Source organism: Phacochoerus africanus, chromosome X (assembly GCF_016906955.1).
Source record: "Phacochoerus africanus isolate WHEZ1 chromosome X, ROS_Pafr_v1, whole genome shotgun sequence".
Classification (NCBI taxonomy): Eukaryota; Metazoa; Chordata; class Mammalia; order Artiodactyla; family Suidae; genus Phacochoerus; species Phacochoerus africanus.
In genome coordinates this window covers 8,367,123-8,385,796 of record NC_062560.1, presented here as the reverse complement: position 1 = coordinate 8,385,796, position 18,674 = coordinate 8,367,123, and the positions used below count along the sequence as shown (strand labels likewise).

At 49.4% G+C, this 18,674-nt stretch overlaps 1 protein-coding gene across 1 annotated transcript in view; it reads left to right on the top strand.

Moving 5' to 3' along the window:
- The first annotated feature begins 7,421 nt into the window (after positions 1–7,421).
- GPR143 (G protein-coupled receptor 143) overlaps positions 7,422–18,674 on the top strand; it is a 34,406-nt gene continuing 23,153 nt past the window's right edge. The window contains exons 1-3 of the mRNA XM_047765412.1: positions 7,422–7,742; positions 12,377–12,486; positions 13,533–13,627. Of these exons, the coding sequence (XP_047621368.1) occupies positions 7,475–7,742; positions 12,377–12,486; positions 13,533–13,627 (473 nt within the window). The 5' untranslated portion in view covers positions 7,422–7,474. The remainder of the gene's footprint in view (positions 7,743–12,376; positions 12,487–13,532; positions 13,628–18,674) is intronic.

Genomic DNA, 18,674 nt, shown 5'->3' with positions numbered 1-18,674 from the left:
GGCTTGGGTTCAGTCCCTGGCTGGCTCAGAAACTTCCACATGCCTTGAGGCAGCTCCCCCCCAACAAAAAAAGAAATTTCCAAACAGCAAAAAATGATTCTACACAGGCAATTCCAGTGATATCCTGGAATGTACGGCTTTTCCCAAATGCAGGATGAACTTTCTGCTACTTCACTATATCATTGGTGTGACTGTGGAATAAATGATTTTCTAGCTTCAAATGGCACCTTTTGGGGGGGGGGAAGAGTGGAGAGGAGTTCCCGCTGTGGTGCCCTGGGTTAAGAATCCAGCTGCAGTGGCTCAGGTCTCTGGGGTGCTACGTTGGATCCCCTGCTTGATGCAGTGGGTTAAGGATCCAGCATTGCTGCACCTGCAGCGCGGGTGGCAGCAGGCTCAGATTCAGTCTCTGGCCTGGGAACTTCCCTATGCAGCAGGTGTGGCCATAAAAAATAACGAAAAAATTTAAAAAGACAATAGAGAGACTTCTACAAGGCCCTCAGAGAAGGCCTGGTGACCTTGAATTTCTAACGAGCTCCCCAGCTGTTCCTTTGAGAACCGTGGAAAAAAAACGACAGCCAGGAGAGGGAGTCTGTGGGCGCTCAATACATTTGATTCCCTTCCCTCCCTCTCACCCCCCCCCATACAATCACAACCTCACACACGAGGAGAAAGGGACCAGCCACCTGTGCATCCTTAGAGCTGAAATAATCCCGGTGCTGCAGGGAAACGGAAGCCACAGCTTCTTTGGGGGAGGAGGGCTGCTGGTTCACATGCTGGAAATTCCTTCACTGGCCACTGGCCAAAATATTTATTGCCCTTGAATGTATCTGACTGAACTTCAAGGAAGGTAGAAGTTTTTGACTAGTAGAGGAAATCACGGGACGTAACGGAAGACGGCTGTCTGAAAAGTGGGAGAAATTTTATTATAACAGAGAGATTTCTTCCAGGCACACATAGCAAGTTCCTCAAAAGTGCATTGATTACGATAATCCTTCACTTGTGCGTCGTTAGACTTGTAGAAGAAGGCCTGCAGGAGTGATTGTGTCAATAGCTTTAAAAAAATAAATTGCACTTGATATCAGAATTTTTTTTTAGCATATGGAGGGTTTCCAGGCTGGGAGTTGAATTGGAGCTGTCGCCACCAGCCTACACCACAGCACACGGCAATGCTGGATCCTTAACCCACTGAGCGTTGCCAGGGATTGAACTCCCGCCCTCAAGGTTGCTAGTCGGGTTCATTAACCACTGATCCACGATGGGAACTCCTCCTCCTGACTCTTAACACTAGGTTTTACGATGCCAAATTGTTCTGAGGAAAATCACTTTGGTTTACTGGTAGCCACCAAGTTCATAACTGGCCAGGCTACCCTGAGAGCAGATTAAGATGCTCAGATCCACCCGTAGTCAATTCAAAGCGCTGAGAGAAAGGGGGAAGGTGGGTGCATGGTTGCCTTCAGGGCAGGATGCCAGCTGGGGGAAAGGGCCACGCTCCCTTCATCTCGAGTTCTGCGATGGGCTTGTGTCTCCGTCTCTGTCTCTGACACGGCAGCCTGCCCTGCTGACTGTGCGGTCAGAAGGACCCCAACTGAAGGTGAGCTGGGAGGTCAGAGGTAGAAGGTACCTGCCGTCAACACCACTGGCTGTGTCGGAGGCCCCGGGGCAAGCATGCCAGCCACAGCTGTAGCTCAGGCACCACGGGCGTTAGCTGTGTTGTTCGGGCAGATGACAGAATAGGTGTTGGCGTTCCCATGGTGGCTCAGAGGTTAAGAACACAACTAGTGTCCATGAGGATGCAGGTTGGATCCCTGGCCTCGCTCGGTGGGTTAAGGATCCAGCCTTGCTGTGAGCTGTGGTGTCGGTTGCAGCTGCAGTTCAGCTCCCGCGTCGCTGTGGCTGTGGTGTAGGCCAGCAGCTGCAGCTCCGATTGGACCCCTAGCCTGGGAACCTCCATGTGCCGTGGGTGCAGTCTGAAAAAGAAAAAGGAAAAAAAACCCTCAGACACTAGCGTGGGTGTCCCCAGCGATAGGCCACTGTCAGACCTCACTAATGTCTCTTCCAGTCCCTCCATATCCATGCACAGCTCCCATATGCCCTGCTTACCTACACCACGTCTAGTGTGGCCACCTGCTTCTTCACAGTTTCTCTTGTTTTCTAAGACAACATCAAATACTCTTTAAAAATCTAGCAAATAAACATCACAGAAGCCCACACATATTTCTTATTAGTCTGACACAAAAGACCAGACGAGGGTGGACAAAGTATAGCTCAAGGGCCAGCCGTCCCGTTTTGTAAATAAAGCTTTATTGGTACAAGGCCACACCATTCACTTACCTTCTGCCTGTGGCTACTCTGGGGCTCCCCCAGCAGTGGTGGGTAACTGCAATGGGGACTGTGAGGCTTGCCAAGGCTAAAATATTTAATATTTGAGTTTCCTCTTTTTCTTCTTTTTAGGGCTGCACCCGTGGCATATGGAAGTTCCCAGGCTAGGGATCGAATCGGTGCTGCAGTTGCCTGCCTGCACTACAGCAGCAGAGGCTCTAAGCCGCGTCTACGACCTACGCCAGAGCTCATGGCAATGCTGGATTCCCAACCCATGGATTCATTTTCCCTGTGCCACAATAGGAACTCCCAATATTTGGCTTCTTAAAAATAAATTTTCTGGGAGTTCCCCTTGTGGTTCAGCAGCTCTGATTCGTCGCCTAGCCTGGGAACCTCCATACGCCACACCTGCGACCCTAAAAAGATAAAAACAAGAAGCAAAATTTTTTCTCCTTTTGCAGTGAAAGGTCCAAATGTCATCCTTCGGGATGAAGTGAATTGAGATGCCGGCATCCTCATTATGAAGAATGATGGCGAACTGTTCTTAGACCTCTAACTGTGGGCATGATGGTTTGTCACCAAGAATGAACATGCAGAATCACCCCTGCTTTCACGCACATCCAAAAAAGCACAAAATGTGGCTTTCCACTGAGAACACCTTCCTAGACATAACGCACCATCGAAGTCTCCGTAAGAACTCACGCTGGTTCATTTATTGGTGGGTGGCTCCATTCTTTGTCATTAAACATTTATTTAGCGATAACAGCATTAGCTATGCATAGCACAACACAGCTCTTGCTGTATTTTTGTTTCCTTTCTCCTAAAACGGTGTCTGAGGAGGTGGACGTCCACGGCAGGGCACGAAGATGCTCGCCTGTGACAAAGGAGCTTCTTCTGGGGGAGTTCATCACTGTCCTGGCCTCGTCTTTTATCTAGACCAGAGTGAACGCTCTGTCATTTTCAACCTGAGAACACTGCCAGAACATTCGCTCAACACAAAATTGCTTTTGTGGTCTCCCCCGAGCTTATCTGTGTTCTTCCTCTACCATGAGCTTCCTTTTCCTCCCGGCATCCTGGCTTCTGTTTCTCACTCACTGGGACCCTCAGACCCAGAAGAATAAACGCTGCTCATCCCTCCTAAGCTCCTACTTCCATCCCTGACTCGTCATTTGCTTTTAGGATGCTGGTCAGTTACTCTGCATCTTTTCTTTTTTTTCTCTTATCTTTTCAATGCTGCACCCATGGCATATGGAGCTTCCCAGGCTAGGGGTTGAATTGGAGCGGCATCTGCTGGCCTCCACCACAGCCGCAGCAATGCAGGATATGAGCCTCGTCTGCGAACTGCACCACAGCTCACGGCAATGCCGGATCCTTAACCCACTGAGCGAGGCCAGGGATCGAACCCGCATCCTCAGGGATACTAGTTGGGTTTGTTACCGCTGAGCCACGACGGGAACTCCTCCCGTTCCTGTTTCAGATTGAGATCCAAGCTCTAGGGCCTTGTCTACTCAACGTAGAAGCCGCTGACTGGCAGCAGCCACATTTCCAGGGAGTGTGCTGGAAACGTGGAGTCTCAGGCCCCACCCCAGACCTCCTCAGTCAGAATCAGAATCTGCTTTGGAGTAAGAGCTGGTCAAATGGGAGTGGCAAGCAAATTGTGAATTGCGGACGATGGGGAATTTCTTGGGTGAAAAAGTCCTGGCAGCCTAGATTGTGACCTATACCAGGTCCTTAACCCACTGAGCCACAATGGGAACTCCCGTGTTTTTAATTTTTAATTTTAATTTTTTGTCTTTTCCTAGGGCTGCACCCACGGCATATGGAGGTTCCCAGGCTAGGGGTCTAATCAGAGCTGTAGCTGCCAACCTATGCCACAGCCACAGCATTGCCAGATCCGAGCCTCGTCTGTGACCTATACCACAGCTTATGGCAATGCTGGATCCTTAACCCACTGAGCAAGGCCAGGGTTCAAACCTGCAACCTCATGGTTCCTAGTCGGATTCATTTCCGCAGAACCACGACGGGAATGCCTAGTTTTTAATTTTTAAAGCGTATTCCACACACGAACGTCCAGAAGTGACCTCTGCTTTCCAAGACCCAAGGAAAGAGAAGATGAACCGTTCAAAATGATAGCAAGCCTTACGCTTTCTCAGGGACTGACAAATCAGCATCTGGGGAGTCGTTCTATGATATTTTCTAGAATCAAATTGTCTTGGTTTTTACAAGCAGGTGTGTACTATTGAAGGGTGGATAAGGTTTTGATGACGTGGGCCTGTTCTGACTTGTATGGGGTCAGCTGCCCCTGCTTACAGGGGGCAGATGCTTTTGACATGGCAGCTCTTTGCCAAAGGCTCTGCTTCTATCTGGCAGTGCGGCTCCTGGCTGCCTTCCATGGGTCCCAACAGGAAGCCTAGAACTGTGGTTTTCCAGGAGGACGGCTGAGGAGCTGAGCCCAAACTTCACCTTACTTAAAACTGCAGAGCTGGTGGTGGAAATGCAGCTGGACACTGGGCTGGGAGGGCATGGAAGGGCTTGCTTGCAAAGCTTCAATAAGAGAAGAGCGAATGGCCAGCATTAATAAGTCAACAAATAGGAGTTCCCGTCGTGGCGCAGTGGTTAACGAATCTGACTAGGAATCCGACTAGGTTGCAGGTTCGGTCCCTGCCCTTGCTCAGTGGGTTAACGATCCGGCGTTGCCGTGAGCTGTGGTGTAGGTCGCAGACGCGGCTCAGATCCCACGTTGCTGTGGCTCTGGCGTAGGCCGGTGGCTACAGCTCCGATTAGACCCCTAGCCTGGGAACCTCCCATATGCGGCGGGAGCGGCCCAAGAAATAACAACAACAATAACAACAACAACAACAACAAAAAGACAAAAAAAAAAGAAAAAAAAGTCAACAAATAACAAATGCTGGAAGGGTGTGGAGAAAAGGGAGCCCTCCTTTGTACCCGTTTACATTCCCTTAAAGGAATACAACCATGATAGAAAAGTGTACGGAGGTTCTTCAGAAAAGTTAATATAGAACTACCATATGATCCAGCAATCCCACTCCTATGCACACATCTAGACAAAACTATACTTCAAAAAGATACATCCACCTTAATGTTCATTGCAGCACTATTCACAATAGCCAAGACACGGAGAGAGTTCCTACTGTGGGGCAGCGGTAACGACTAGTATCTATGAGGACGCAGGTTCAATCCCTGGCCTCGCTCAGTGGGTCGGGGATCTAGCGTTGCTGTGAGCTGCTGTGTAGGCTGGCAGCTGTAGCTCCGATTGGACCCCTAGCCTGGGAATTTCAACAGGCCGCATGTGTGGCCCTAAAAAGCCAAAAAGCCAAAAAAAAAAAAAAGACATGGAAACCACCTAAATGTACATTGACAGATGAATGGATTAAGAAGATGTACGCAATGGAATACTACTCGGCCATAAAAAAAGAAAATAATGGCATCTGCAGCAAAATGGATGGACGTAGAGATTGTCATACTAAATGAATTAAGTCAGAAAAAGAAAGACAAACACCATATGATATCACATATCTGGAATGTAATATATGGCACAAATGAACCTATCTACAGAAAAGAAACAAACTCATGGACCTGGAGAACAGACTTGTGGTTGCCAAAGGGGAGGAGGAGGGAGTGGGAGGGCTGAGAATCTGGGTTGAATAGATGCAAACGTTTGCATTTGGAGTGGATAAGCAATGAGATCCTGCTGTTTAGCACAGGGAATTCTATCCAGTCACTTGTGATGGAACATGATGGAGGATAAAGCCATAGCTCTTTTGTTTTCAACCTTGAAGAGCTTTTTTTAAATTTGGTTTTTTCTTTCTAGGGCTGCACCTGCAGCATGTGGACGTTCCCAGGCTAGGGGTCAAATCAGAGCTACAGCTGCCAGCCTACCTCACAGCCACAGCCACACAGGATGCTTAACCCATGGAGGAAGGCCAGGGATCAAAACCCGAATCCTCATGGATACTAGTTGGATTGGTTACCGCTGAGCCACAACAGGACATCCTTAAAGAGTTTAAAAAAAACAAAAAAAAAACTTCACTCAGTATGTTTTCAACATTACTAATATCATTTTGACGCTTTTATGGATATAGGACAAAGCATGATTGTCCATGTATCATGAATTCATTGGTAAATTAAAGCAGTTAGGAAACTCTGGATGACCTTAAACAGAATTTCCTAAACAGAATCACGCTTGAAAGCTCATTTTCGCAGTTCCCGTGGTGCAGTGGAAACAACTAGGAACCATGAGGTCGCAGGTTCGATCCCTGGCCTTGCTCAGTGAGTTAAGGACCCGGCCTTTAGGTGAGCTGTGGTGAAGGTCGAAGACCCGGCTCGGATCCTGCGAGTTGCTGTGGCTGAGTTGCTGTGGCTGTGGTGTAGGCCGGCGGCTATAGCTCCGATTTGACCCCTAACCTGGGAACCTCCATATGCCCTGAAAAGACAAAAGACAAAAAAAGCAAGCAAGCAAGCAAGCTAATTTACAATGTGCAAAGCTTAATCCTCCATTGTTGAGACCTGAAAGGTACAACAATGGATGTGGGGTGGGGGTGGGGCGCGGTTAGGCAAAGTAGTTTCCCCTTTAAGAGGTTTTCATTGTAAATCAACCATATTTTGATTTAAAAAATTTTTTTAAGATTGTTTTATTTTAAACAAAAATCCTAGGTCTAAGGGATTGTTCCCCTAGGGAAAGAGACCATACGACTGCCTATGTCAACGCCCGTCGCTGCAGTCACAGTTGCTCATAAACAGATCAAAATTGGGGATGTCGGAGTCTCAAACAGGGCAGATCGGGCACGAGGCGTGCCTTCCGATAAGTTCAGTTAAAACGCGATGGCAGTACTGCGGGCTCTAGATGCTGCAGCATCAACCCCAGGGAATGAAAGCTGATTTCCCGGAATGGCGCTCCCCTTCCCCCGTTCCCCCGCCTCCCGACCAAGTATCGCCCTCGTGAGCCCTCGTGGGTTTGCAGAGGCGCACAGCCCCCACCGAGCCTGGCGCCTTTATGGCCTGCGCGGGGGATTGGGGCGGGGGCGGCGGGGAGGCCCAGGGCACATGACGCCCCCTTGCCCCAGCCGGCCAGGCACATGACCCTGGCAGGCCAGCGGGGACCCGGCAGACCCGAGCCGCATCCCCAGCACTGCCCATGGCCTCCCCGCGCCTGGGGACCTTCTGCTGCCCCACGCGGGACGCCGCCACGGAGCTCGTGCTGAGCTTCCAGCCGCGGGCCTTCCACGCGCTGTGCCTGGGCAGCGGCGCGCTCCGCCTGGCACTCGGCCTCCTGCAGCTGCTGCCCAGGCGCCGGCCCGCGGGCCCCGGGGTCCCCTCGGCATCCCCGCCGGGTTCCTCCCGCGCCCCGGCCTCCGCCTGCATCCTGCGCGCCGCCGCCGCCTGCGACCTGCTGGGCTGCCTGGGTAAGTGCGCGCGGCCGGCGAGTGGGAGACCGTCTGTGCGCGGCTGCGGGCGCGCGGCCCGCGGGTGGGGGACCCGTGCGTGCGCGGCTGAGGGCGCGCGGCCCCAGCTTGGGACCGGTGGGTTCGCAGGTAAGGACTCATCTCCCTAGGGGGATGGACGGGTCGACCAGGAGACTGTGCAAACCAAGATCGGCGGTAAAAGTTCCTTCAAAGGACCTTTGCTGCTTTTATTACGGTTTTAAACGGTTTGATGTATTTGTTATTGCAGTTCCTAGGGAAACTTTAGCCAGTGCTGTTAGGGAAAAAGCAGAAAATATAATGGGTCCGTAATTGTTCCATCAGGGAGAGACTAACAGTTAATATTTGGGCGCGCCACACACAGCCTACACACAGCCATTTCCAAAACGATTTAGCAGAATCACGAAGAAGATTTGACATATGGGTTAAATTTTTATCCATTTACTTATATATTTAAGTTAGATTTTTTTTTCTTTTTCTTTCTTTCTTTCTCTTTTTTTGGCTGCTCTGCGGCATATGGATTTACAATGAGCACGGCAGCGAAAGGCTGTTGGTCTTTGCAGTGGCCTCCACCTCTGGGCCCCAAGGGGGTGGCAGCAGCTCACGCTGCTGAGCAGGTGTCTGGGCACCTTTTTCTTTTTCTTTCTTTCTTTCTTTTTCTTTTTTTGGCTGCTCTGCGGCATATGGCTGGAGCATAGGAGCCTCCGTGGTGACCTAAGCAGAGGCCAGGGCAATGCAGGATCCTCAGCCCACTGCACTGGGCCAGGGATCAAACCTGCGTCCCAGTGCTGCAGAGACACCACTGATCCTGCAGATCTGCTTGTGCCACAGGGGATCTCCAAGTATGGGTTTTATACCAGGTGGGCAAGCCACAGCCTCCAGGCCAAATCCTGCCTGCTGCCTCTTCTCCATGTATGCCCCATGAACTAAGGATGGTTTTACATTTTCAAGTGTTTTTTTTTTTTTTTTAATCCAAAGAAAATTTCCTGGCGGGTAAATATTCCATGAAAGTCCAATGTCAGCATCGTTAAGTGCAGTTTTATGGGAAAGCAGCTACCCCGCGCGATTGTGCGTTGTCAGGGGGCGATCTATGCCCTACAGGGCAGAAGCACATGTTGAACAGGAAAGGCATGACCCAGAAAGCCTAAAGTATTTTCTCCCTGGCCCTTTACAGAAACCTTGCTGACCTCTGCTTTCTACTAAGCATGGCACGTTTTACAGACCTCTAAGCTAGATATTGCTGACCATTTTAACGTTTCATTTTGGAAAAGTTTGGTTTTTTGTTTTGTTTTGTTTTTGCTTTTGTCTTTTTGCCATTTCTTGGGCATCTCCCGCGGCACATGGAGGTTCCCAGGCTAGGGGTCTAATCGGAGCTGTAGCCACCAGCCTATGCCAGAGCCACAGCACCGCGGGATCCAAGCTGCGTCTGCGACCTACACCACAGCTCACGGCAACGCCGGATCGTTAACCCACTGAGCAAGGGCAGGGATCGAACCCGAAACCTCATGGTTCCTAGTCGGATTCGTTAACCACTGCGCCACGACGGGAACTCCAAAAAGTTTTTTTTTAATTAAAAAAAGAATTTTAATTTTATGGCCATACCCACAGCATATAGAAGTTCCTGGGCCAGAGATTGAACACTCACTTCCACCCACCAGAGCCGCAGCAGTCAGATTCTCAGCCCACTGTGCCACAGTGCGAATGCCCTGAAAAAGTTTTTTTTTTTTTGTCTTTTTGCCATTTCTTGGGCCGCTCCTGTGGCATATGGAGGTTCCCAGGCTAGGGGTCGAATTGGAGCTGTAGCTGCCGGCCTACGCCAGAGCCACAGCAACGCGGGATCCGAGCCACGGATCATTGGCATTTGTTCAGTTGTCTCCTTCATGCTATCTTGCAGTAGGTTTGTTTGAATCAGGATCCAGATCCTGTCCGTGTTTTGTAATTGGCTGGCAGGTGCTGGCCATTCTGTTTTCAGTCCTGTTTGCACAGCAGCCAAAGGCTGTTGGTCTTTGCAGTGACCTCCACCTCTGGGCCCCGAGGGGGTGGCGGCAGCTTACGCTGCTGAGCAGGTGTCTGGGCACAGGTGGCTGTGTGTCCCAGGGCCTAGTTCTCCTATTCTCGCTCCTGTGATCAGAGGCACTCAAGAACCTTGACTTCGGTTCAATGCTGTGGAACCTCTAGTCAGTTTCTCAGACTTGAGGGCTAAGACAGGCAGCAACACTTCCTATTAGTGGTAACATCAATTTGGTGCAGGATAATTAAATTAAAAATTGATGTTTCTGGAGTTCCCTGGTGGCTCAGTGGGTTAAGGATCCAGCATTGTCACTGCTGCTACGCAGGTCACTGCTCTGGTGTGGGTTCAATCCCTGGCCCGAGAGTGTCCACATGCCATGGGTGAAGCCCAAAAGAAAAAAAAAATTTCTGTATTGTACAACACAGGGAATGCAGCCAAATTTTTGTCATAACTGTAAATAGAATATAACTTTTAACAATTGTATAAAGGGAGTTCCTGTTGTGGCACAGCAGACACGAATCCGACTCATATCCATGAGGATGCGGGTTTGATCCCTGGCCTCGCTCAGTGGGTTAAGGATCTGGCTTTGCCGAGAGCTGTGGTGTAGGTTTCAGACTCTGCTCAGATCCCACGTTGCTGTGACTGTGGTGTAGCTCTGATTGGACCCATAGCCTGGGAACTTCCATATGCCGCAGGCGTCGCCCTGAAAAAGCAAAAAAGAAAAACCAAAAAACATTGTATAAAAATCAGAAATGTTTAAAAATCGATTTTCTTTCTGAGTCTGAAGCATTGTGGAAAAGCATCTTAATCATAATTTCGTTTCTGTCACTTGACTATCTGGAAATACACTCTGGAGATGCGCCAACACATCTTTCAAGGGTCAGTGAACTACTACTTGTACATCCTTTGGCCCCTAGAAGGATGGCGCATGACCTTCTGAGCAAATGAGCAGAAGCAGACGTCAGGGGAAGGCTTGGTGACCAGACCTCCTCCCTGAAAAATAAGAAATACAGACACCTATCTCATAGGATGGCTTCTTCCCAGTTGTACTGAGATGTAATTGACACACACACAACACCGTGGAAGTTTAAGGTGTACGGCATAATGACTTAACTTACACGTCTCATGAAATGACCACAGTAAGCGTGGTAAACATCCATCACCTCTTATAGATACAAACAAAAATCATGGTGTTGGTTGAGCTCGAGGTGGCGCTCTGTACCGAAAATGGCAAAGCACTAGATGTCAGAGAAGCATTATTTTTTTGATTGGTGCTTGAGAATGAGAAACTATTGCTCAGGCTTTTAGTGTTCATGGTCCCCTTTAGTGGTGTATCACACACTATATGTTTGGTAGCGTATTACACGGTATGTAGTTAGGAGGCTAGATAGACACACTGCATTTGGGCATAACGACTGCTCACAGTTGCCCTCCAGCACTGTGTTACATGGTATATACTTAGGCAAAGGCTATGGCATCACCTAAGCCAGAACCCTAATATATACCTTAGGTGTGCGTACTGTTATCAGGAGAATTAGATATTTGGATCTAATAGCAAGGAAAACTCACAAATAAGCAAAGTCAAAAGCAGATTATCAAGAGCTAATTTATGAAAATCTGAACTTTTTTTTTTTTTTAGCTGTGCCCGCAGCATGCAGGCACAAGGATCGAAGCCACACCACAGCAGTAACACCAGATCCTCAACCCATGGAGCCTCCAGGGAACTCCAGGAACTCCTTAAATGTACTTTTTTAAAAAATGAAAGAACTATCTTTTTCAACTTCAGAATGTGCTTTTTTTTATATATGAGGAAGAGTTAACTTGGACATTACAAAGATAGCCAAGGAGTTCCCTGGTGGCTCAGTGGGTAAGGATCCAGCATTGTCACTCCTGTGGTAAGGGTTCCATCTCTGGCCCTAGAACTTCTGCACACTGCAGACGAGGCCAAAAAAATGAATAAATACAAAAAAATAGGGAGTTCCCATTGTGGCTCAGTGGGTTAAGAATGCAACATAGCGTCTGTGAGGATGTGGGCTCGATCCCTGTCCTCCCTCAGCAGGTTAAGGATCCGGTGTTGCCGCAAGCTGCAGTGTAGGTCCCAGATTTGGATGGGGTCCAGCATTTCCATGGCTGTGGTGTAGGCTGGCAGCTGCACCGCCAATTTGACCCCTAGCCTGGGAATTTCCACAGGCGGCAGGTGCAGCTGTAAAAAGTAAAAAATAAAAATTAAATAATAAAAAGATAGCCAAGAAGTACAGATTGTTACTCACATAATCACTTCTAAGTGCCAAACAAACAAAAACAGCAAAAGACACGACTTCGGCTAATGATGACATCAAAGTCCGAGGATTGCTTCCCGACGATGACCATTATTTTCTGACTCTTATTTTCTTCTCTGTCTCTGCACACACCAATTTGTGTTTCTTTCCTCCTTCTCTCCCATCTTTTCCTCCCGTCTTTCTCTCTCCCTTCCTATCCATCCATCCATCCACCCACCCGTCCATCCATCTGTCCACCAGTCCGCCCACCATTTTCACAGAGTCAGCGAGTCAGCTTTAGGTTGGAAATAGGACCAGGTACAAAGCATCACCCAATTCTCCTTTAGGTATCATAGTCCGGTCTTCGGTGTGGTTAGGATTCCCGAGTTTCGTGGACCACATCTCTGACGTGAATGGCACAGACGTGTGGCCAGCTGCCTTCTGCGTGGGGACTGCAGTGAGTGTGCCTCCCTGGGTCTCATGTCCCCTCCCCTCTGCTCCTGTTAGTTTGTGTCCTCAATGTGCTCCCAACCCTCCCGGCAACCCTCGTTCTTAGAAATGCATAAGCTCAGAGACCCTGCTGCTGTGCTCCCTCGGAGCAGGAACCCTGAGGCAAGCTGGGGGCGGGGCGGCGGGGGGGGGGGGAGTCTCTGACGCACGTTCAAGTTTGAGAGCCTCTGCGCTAGTGTGTTTACCCCCCCCACCCCCACCCCTTAAACACACACAACATCATTACCTTAGATGGAGCCCCCTGTGACGCAGTGGGATCTCTGGTGTCCTGGGAGCACTGGGACGCAGGTTCGATCCCCGGCCCCGGCACAGTAGGTTAAGGATCCGGCATTGCCGCAGCTGCGGCTGGGATCTGATCCCTGTCACGGGAACTCCACATGCCGCGGGTCCGCCAAAAAAGAAGAAGGGGGAAAAAAAAAGCTGGCCAAAGAAAAAAACAGTTATTGACTGGCTGTATGCTTAAGGAAGTATATACTTAAATATATCTCCGTGTGTGTGCATAGTGCTGTGTCCACCAAGATAACGACCTCCAAGGGCACGGAGGCTGCCCCTCGATCTGCGGCAGAATGTCAGCTCCCCTCGGTTGCCTCCGGCTGGAGCGTGGGTCTTAGTATAGCGCCGGTGCCCGTCTAATGTACGCCCCCGCCTTCCCCTTCTGCTGAGAGGGCCCTTCCCGCCCACCCTCCTTGGTTCTCCGCAAAAGAGCCCCTTGGGCACTCCTGCCCGGCCAAGCTGCACATTTGAGCCCTTTATCTCCGGGCCTACAAGGGCAGCGCAAGGCAGGGCTCGCTAGAATAGACTGGGCACAAAGGCGCACGCCCCGCCGGGGCCGCCTCCCGGCCTCGGCTTCCAAGACGGTCCACGTGCGTCCGAGGGCTTTCACGCGCTGCCTCCTGACGTCAGAGGAAGCGGGCGTCTGCCAGCTCTTTTCGCGGGCCCGGCAGTCTGGAGTCCGCGCCCGGGAGCGTTGATGCCGGCTCTTCCCCGTTACAGACGTGGATCCAGCTGCTCTACAGCGCCTGCTTCTGGTGGCTGTTTTGCTATGCAGTCGACGCCTACCTGGTGATCCGGAGATCGGCGGGACTGAGGTACGCAGAGGAGGCAGCCGGCCTCCTGCCCTGCCTGGTTTCCCCAGGGCGGGTTGGAGAGAGCTGAGCGCTCCAGGGGGTCTTGTTTGCCATTGGCAGACACGGCCGATCAGAACCTTTGAAGGCAGGATCAAAATGTTGAGCATTTTAAAATCCCGGAAAGAGGAGTTCCCATCGTGGCTCCGCAGGTTAAGAACCCGACTCATTATCTATGAGGATGCACGTTTGATCCCTGGCCCCCCCTCAGTGGGTGAAGGATCTAGGTCGCTGTGGCTGTGGTGTAGGCCTGCAGCTCCAGTTTAACCCCAGCCGGAGAATTTCCACATGCTGCTGGTGCAGCCCTAAAAAGAAAAAATTAAAACCAAAAAAAATTAAATCCTGTTAACAGGTACTTCCATAAATTAAATATTTGGAACTAGACAAATCCTAAAAAAGAATTGGCATGAATATAAAAGATTTTGATGGTATTTAAAAGTTTAGGGAAAAAAAAAATCCTTAGACACATGTATGGATACGTTATGCTAAACACGGAGCCGAAGAATGCTGGAGCCGCCTGGCAGGAACGCAGGAAGGTTAGTGCCTCGACCCTGGTGGGTTCAAATTCCAGCCGTGTCACTCACTAGCTGTGTGACTGTTGGCATGGTGCTAAACCTCTCTGAACCTGTGTTTTCTCAGCCGTCAAACAGTACCCACCGCATGGGGACCCTGGGAGAAGTGAACATGACAGGCGCTTGGTAACTGGGTGCTGGGGTTGTATCCGGGATGTGCCTGTGTGTGAATGAACAGAGACACATGGAACCTCAGTTCCAAAGAGAATTGGGAGGGCAGGGTCTGTGTCTCAGTAGACAAGGAGGCATTTGAACCCACCAAGTTCGTGGCAGGGGTCCCCTCTGCATGGAGCCCTTGCTTTTTTTTTTTTTTTAATAGCTTTATAAAGTTTACCTGTTTAAATATATCAAATCCATTTTTTTTTAGCATATTCACAGAATTGTGCAACCATCACCAATTTGTGTGTGTGTGTGTGTTGTTTTAACATTCTTTGGTTCCATGTCATTTTATTCTTCCCCCAAAATTCCTGTTGATTCCCAATCTTCCCTCCGCCGCAGCCCTGGCAACTTCACATCTACTGTCTGTCTCTAGATTTGTCTGTTCTGTTCAGTTCCTGTAAATGGAATCATACACTATGTGGCCTTTTATATCTGGTGGCTTAAACTCAGCCTTCTATAGCCAAGGTTTATCCACATTGGAGTTCCCTTCGTGGCTCAGTGGTTAATGAATCCCACTAGGAACCATGAGATTTTGGGTTTGATCCCTGGCCTTGCTCAGTGGGTTAAGGATCTGGCGTTGCCATAAACTGTGGTGTAGGTCACAGATGTGGCTCAGATCTGACGTTGCTGCGGCTCTTGCGTAGGCCGGCAGCTACAGCTCCAATGAGACCCCTAGCCTGGGAACCACCATGTGCTGTGGGAACAGCCCTAGAAAAAGGCAAAAAAAAAAAAGAAAAAAAAAGAAAGGTTTATCCACATTGTAGCACGAATCAGTACTTCATTCCTGTTCACTGCTGAATAGTATTCCATTGTTTCATTATCCACATTTTATCCATGTATCAGTCAATGGACTTTTAGGTCGTTTTCCATTGTCTTGACTCTGAGTAATAATGCTACAATGAACATTTGCTTACAGGTGTTTGTGTGGACTTAGGTTTTCACTGTATACTTTTGGGGGTACACCTCAGAGTGGAATTCCTGGGTCACTGAGTAACTCTGTATAACCTTGAAAGCCACAGCTGAGCTGTTTTCCAAAAAGGCTGAAACATTTTACATTTGCACCAACACTGTACGATGGTTCCAATTTTTCCAGGTCCTTGCTAACAACCTGTTATTTTCTGTGTGTGGTTTGGTTTTTGAGATGTTAGCCATCCTATTGTGTTGGAAGTGGTATCTCATTGTGGTTTTGATTTCTCTGATGGCGAATGATGGGGGGCATCTTCTCACGGGCTTATTGGCCATTTATATACCTGCTTTGGAGAAATAACTCCTTGAGTCCTTTGCCCAGTTTTTAATTGGCCCGATTGTCTTTTTATTGTTGAGTTATTAGGTGTTCTTTATGCATCCATGACACAAATACCTCATTGGATGTATGATTTAGAGATATTTTCTCCCATTTAATAGGGTATTTTTCCATTTATTTGATGGTATCTTTGAAGCTTAACAGTTTTTGATTTTTATGAAATCTGATTTTTCTATTTTTTTCTCTTATTTCTTGTGCTTTTGCTGTCATCTGAGAAACCACTGCCTAACCTGAAGTCACAAAGATGTATACCTCTGTTTTCTTCTAAGAGTTTTCCAGTTGGAATACTTTTATTTAGAGTTCAGAGCGGTGAATTAATTTTTGTGTGTAGGGAGCATCAAGTCCACTTTTATTCTTTGGTAGGTGGACATGCAGTTGTTCCAGCACCGTTTGTTGGATACGTTCCCTTTTATTTTTTTAATTAAAAAAAATTTTTTTCTCCTTTTAGGACTGCACCCATGGCATATGGAGGTTCCCAGGCTAGGGGTTGAATCGGGGCTGTAGCCACCAGCCTATGCCAGAGCTACAGCACCGCGGGATCCGAGCCGCGTCTGCGACCTACACCACAGCTCACGACAACACCAGATCCTTAACCCACTGAGCGAGGCCAGGGATCGAACCTGCGACCCCATGGTTCCTAGTCGGATTCATTAACCACTGAACCATGACGGGAACTCCGGATACGTTCCCTTTTAAAACCAATATCAGCAAGCAAATAAAGATCATATTCAGGCTACAGAATACACCGGGCAATCTTAGGGAATCAGCACTCTAAAATTGTTGCTCTACCTTATGGATATCACATCATCATTCACTTTGTCTCTCTGGCCTGAAATTGAATGCTTATTTCATTTTCGTGTTTGTTCCTTCTACCTTTAAACCTTAGTTCCTGAGCTCTTACACATTTGTACAAAACGTAGGTATACTTGGTTGTGAAAATTCTCTAGAAAAGTTAGTCAAGGTCAAAGGCAGCCAGTGAGGTGTATCGGTAAGAATTAGTTTGGGCTACAGAAAAAAGCAGAAAGTAATAAGGACTTAAGATAGGAATTTGTCCCTGAAGCGAGGTATGAGCTCCTGTCTGATGGCTCCTTCACTCGCTTTTGGAAGGATGACCCAGTTAGAGGTCTCACAGGCTACTGGTTAGTTTGTGGAGATAAAAGGAAGCTTGGATTATCACCCTCGTCCCTTGGTAGTCATGCCTCTGTTATTGGATTTTTTCCTTTAAATTCCCAAATAGCATTGTCCACTATAATGATCCCATATTGATCAGGGTGTTGGCTAGTTCCAAAAACCAAAACCACTTTCAGAAAACAGAAATGGGGAACAATTTCTTATCATGTCATTTCCCAAAGATATACTGTGTATCTCAGTGACACACGCATAGCTGCCCTAAGAGTGTGTGTTGCCAGCAAGCAGCCAGCATGGTCACCCTTACCTGTGAAGACCCACACATCCAGGCTTTCCACTGTGATGGCCTGGCACAAACTTGCCCATGTGCCCAAAACACCAGGGATCGAAGAGGAATTTCAGAAGAGGTTATCACATTCAACTGGGTCCATAAAGATCTTCCACAAGTCTCAGTAAATATCTATCTGCTGGAACACCTCGCGACTCTCTGGAGAGATTATTGTCGATGGTTGAGTAGAAACAGACTTTTGCCTGTAGGCTACATCCATGGGTCCAAACTGCAGAATAAATTTAATGCCTATTCCTCTAAAAAGCAAACAAAAAGAGCTTTGGAGCGCTGAAAGGAACCTAGAACAGTATGCTTCCTGCTGTGATTGAAGGAGGCAGGTTGCATCTCTACCTATGGGGGACTGGGGTTGGACAGCTCTTTGGACCTGGAGGGCAGACAGAGCCCTGAGAAGCCAGGACAGGCAATCAGGAAGCTCTCCCGAGACCTGGGGCAGCATCTGGAATTCATCTTGGAGCTCAGCGTTGGCACAGGCAGGAAGGAGGCTGGGGATGTGCGGAGACTGCAGGATGCCAGGCTTCCAAGGACCTGCCCATCAAACAGGAGGCGAAGGTCCAGGAATGCCAATCACCCAGAGGCGTCCCAAGGATAAGAGCCAGGGCAGTGAAGCGGGCTCTCCCACCAGAAAGGAGCAGGCCTACAGCAGAGACAGCAGATGTGCTCTGTAGCCGTGGAGACGCTGCCCCCATTCATCCCTGCCAGCGGCCGTGCCTCCCCCAGCGAGGGCTGGGTTTAGAGCTGACCTGAGAGGGTGGGTCCTGTAAGGAGCTTCTGCAGCTCCTCTTTGTTTCCAGAGCTGAGGGTGGAGTGGATTCTGTAGGTGGCAACGAAGCGCCTGCAGCTGGCGGGGAAGGGTCCCGAGGAATTCCTGGGCAGGGGGCCAGACCTCGCGGGTGTGGCTCCATTAAATCCACATCCTTCTGCTAGATCCTCCCAGCCTTTGGCCATTGCCTTTGGTGCAGGAGAATTTTCCCTATGAAAAATCATTAAGTCAGTTTAAAAACAAAATATTCACTGTAGTCTGGCTCCAGGTGGGAGACAGACAGGTTTTAACACTAACGGAAGGCGCCTGAGATCCCGGGAAACGCTCGGAGTCCAAGAAAAGGAAGAGGTGAGAGCAGGGGGGGCGGGGAGGACCTTCGCGTGAAACCTCCCTTGGACTCAGAAGAAAGGAGGCGGCGTTGGTGTGGCGTTCGGTTGTGTCCGTCATTGAAGTGGCCGCCGCTTGGGGCACATGGCCCAGCTGTCACTTCCTTCCCCTCGAGGCCACTTGCAGCTGGAGAACAGATCACAGGGCTTCGGGGAGCTCAGCGCTGGCCTCGCCCCCGCGGCTCCCTCCCACCTCGGAGGACACCACTGGCTCCTCCAGCCCAGGGCTGGGGTCTGGCATGCTGAGATCCCACCCTTCCCCAGCCCAGCCCTGCAGAAGGCTGCTCCTTAGTTTGCTGCGTGTCCCACAAAGCCTCTGGCTTCTGGGCCGGACACTCCCGGATGCGCTGCCAG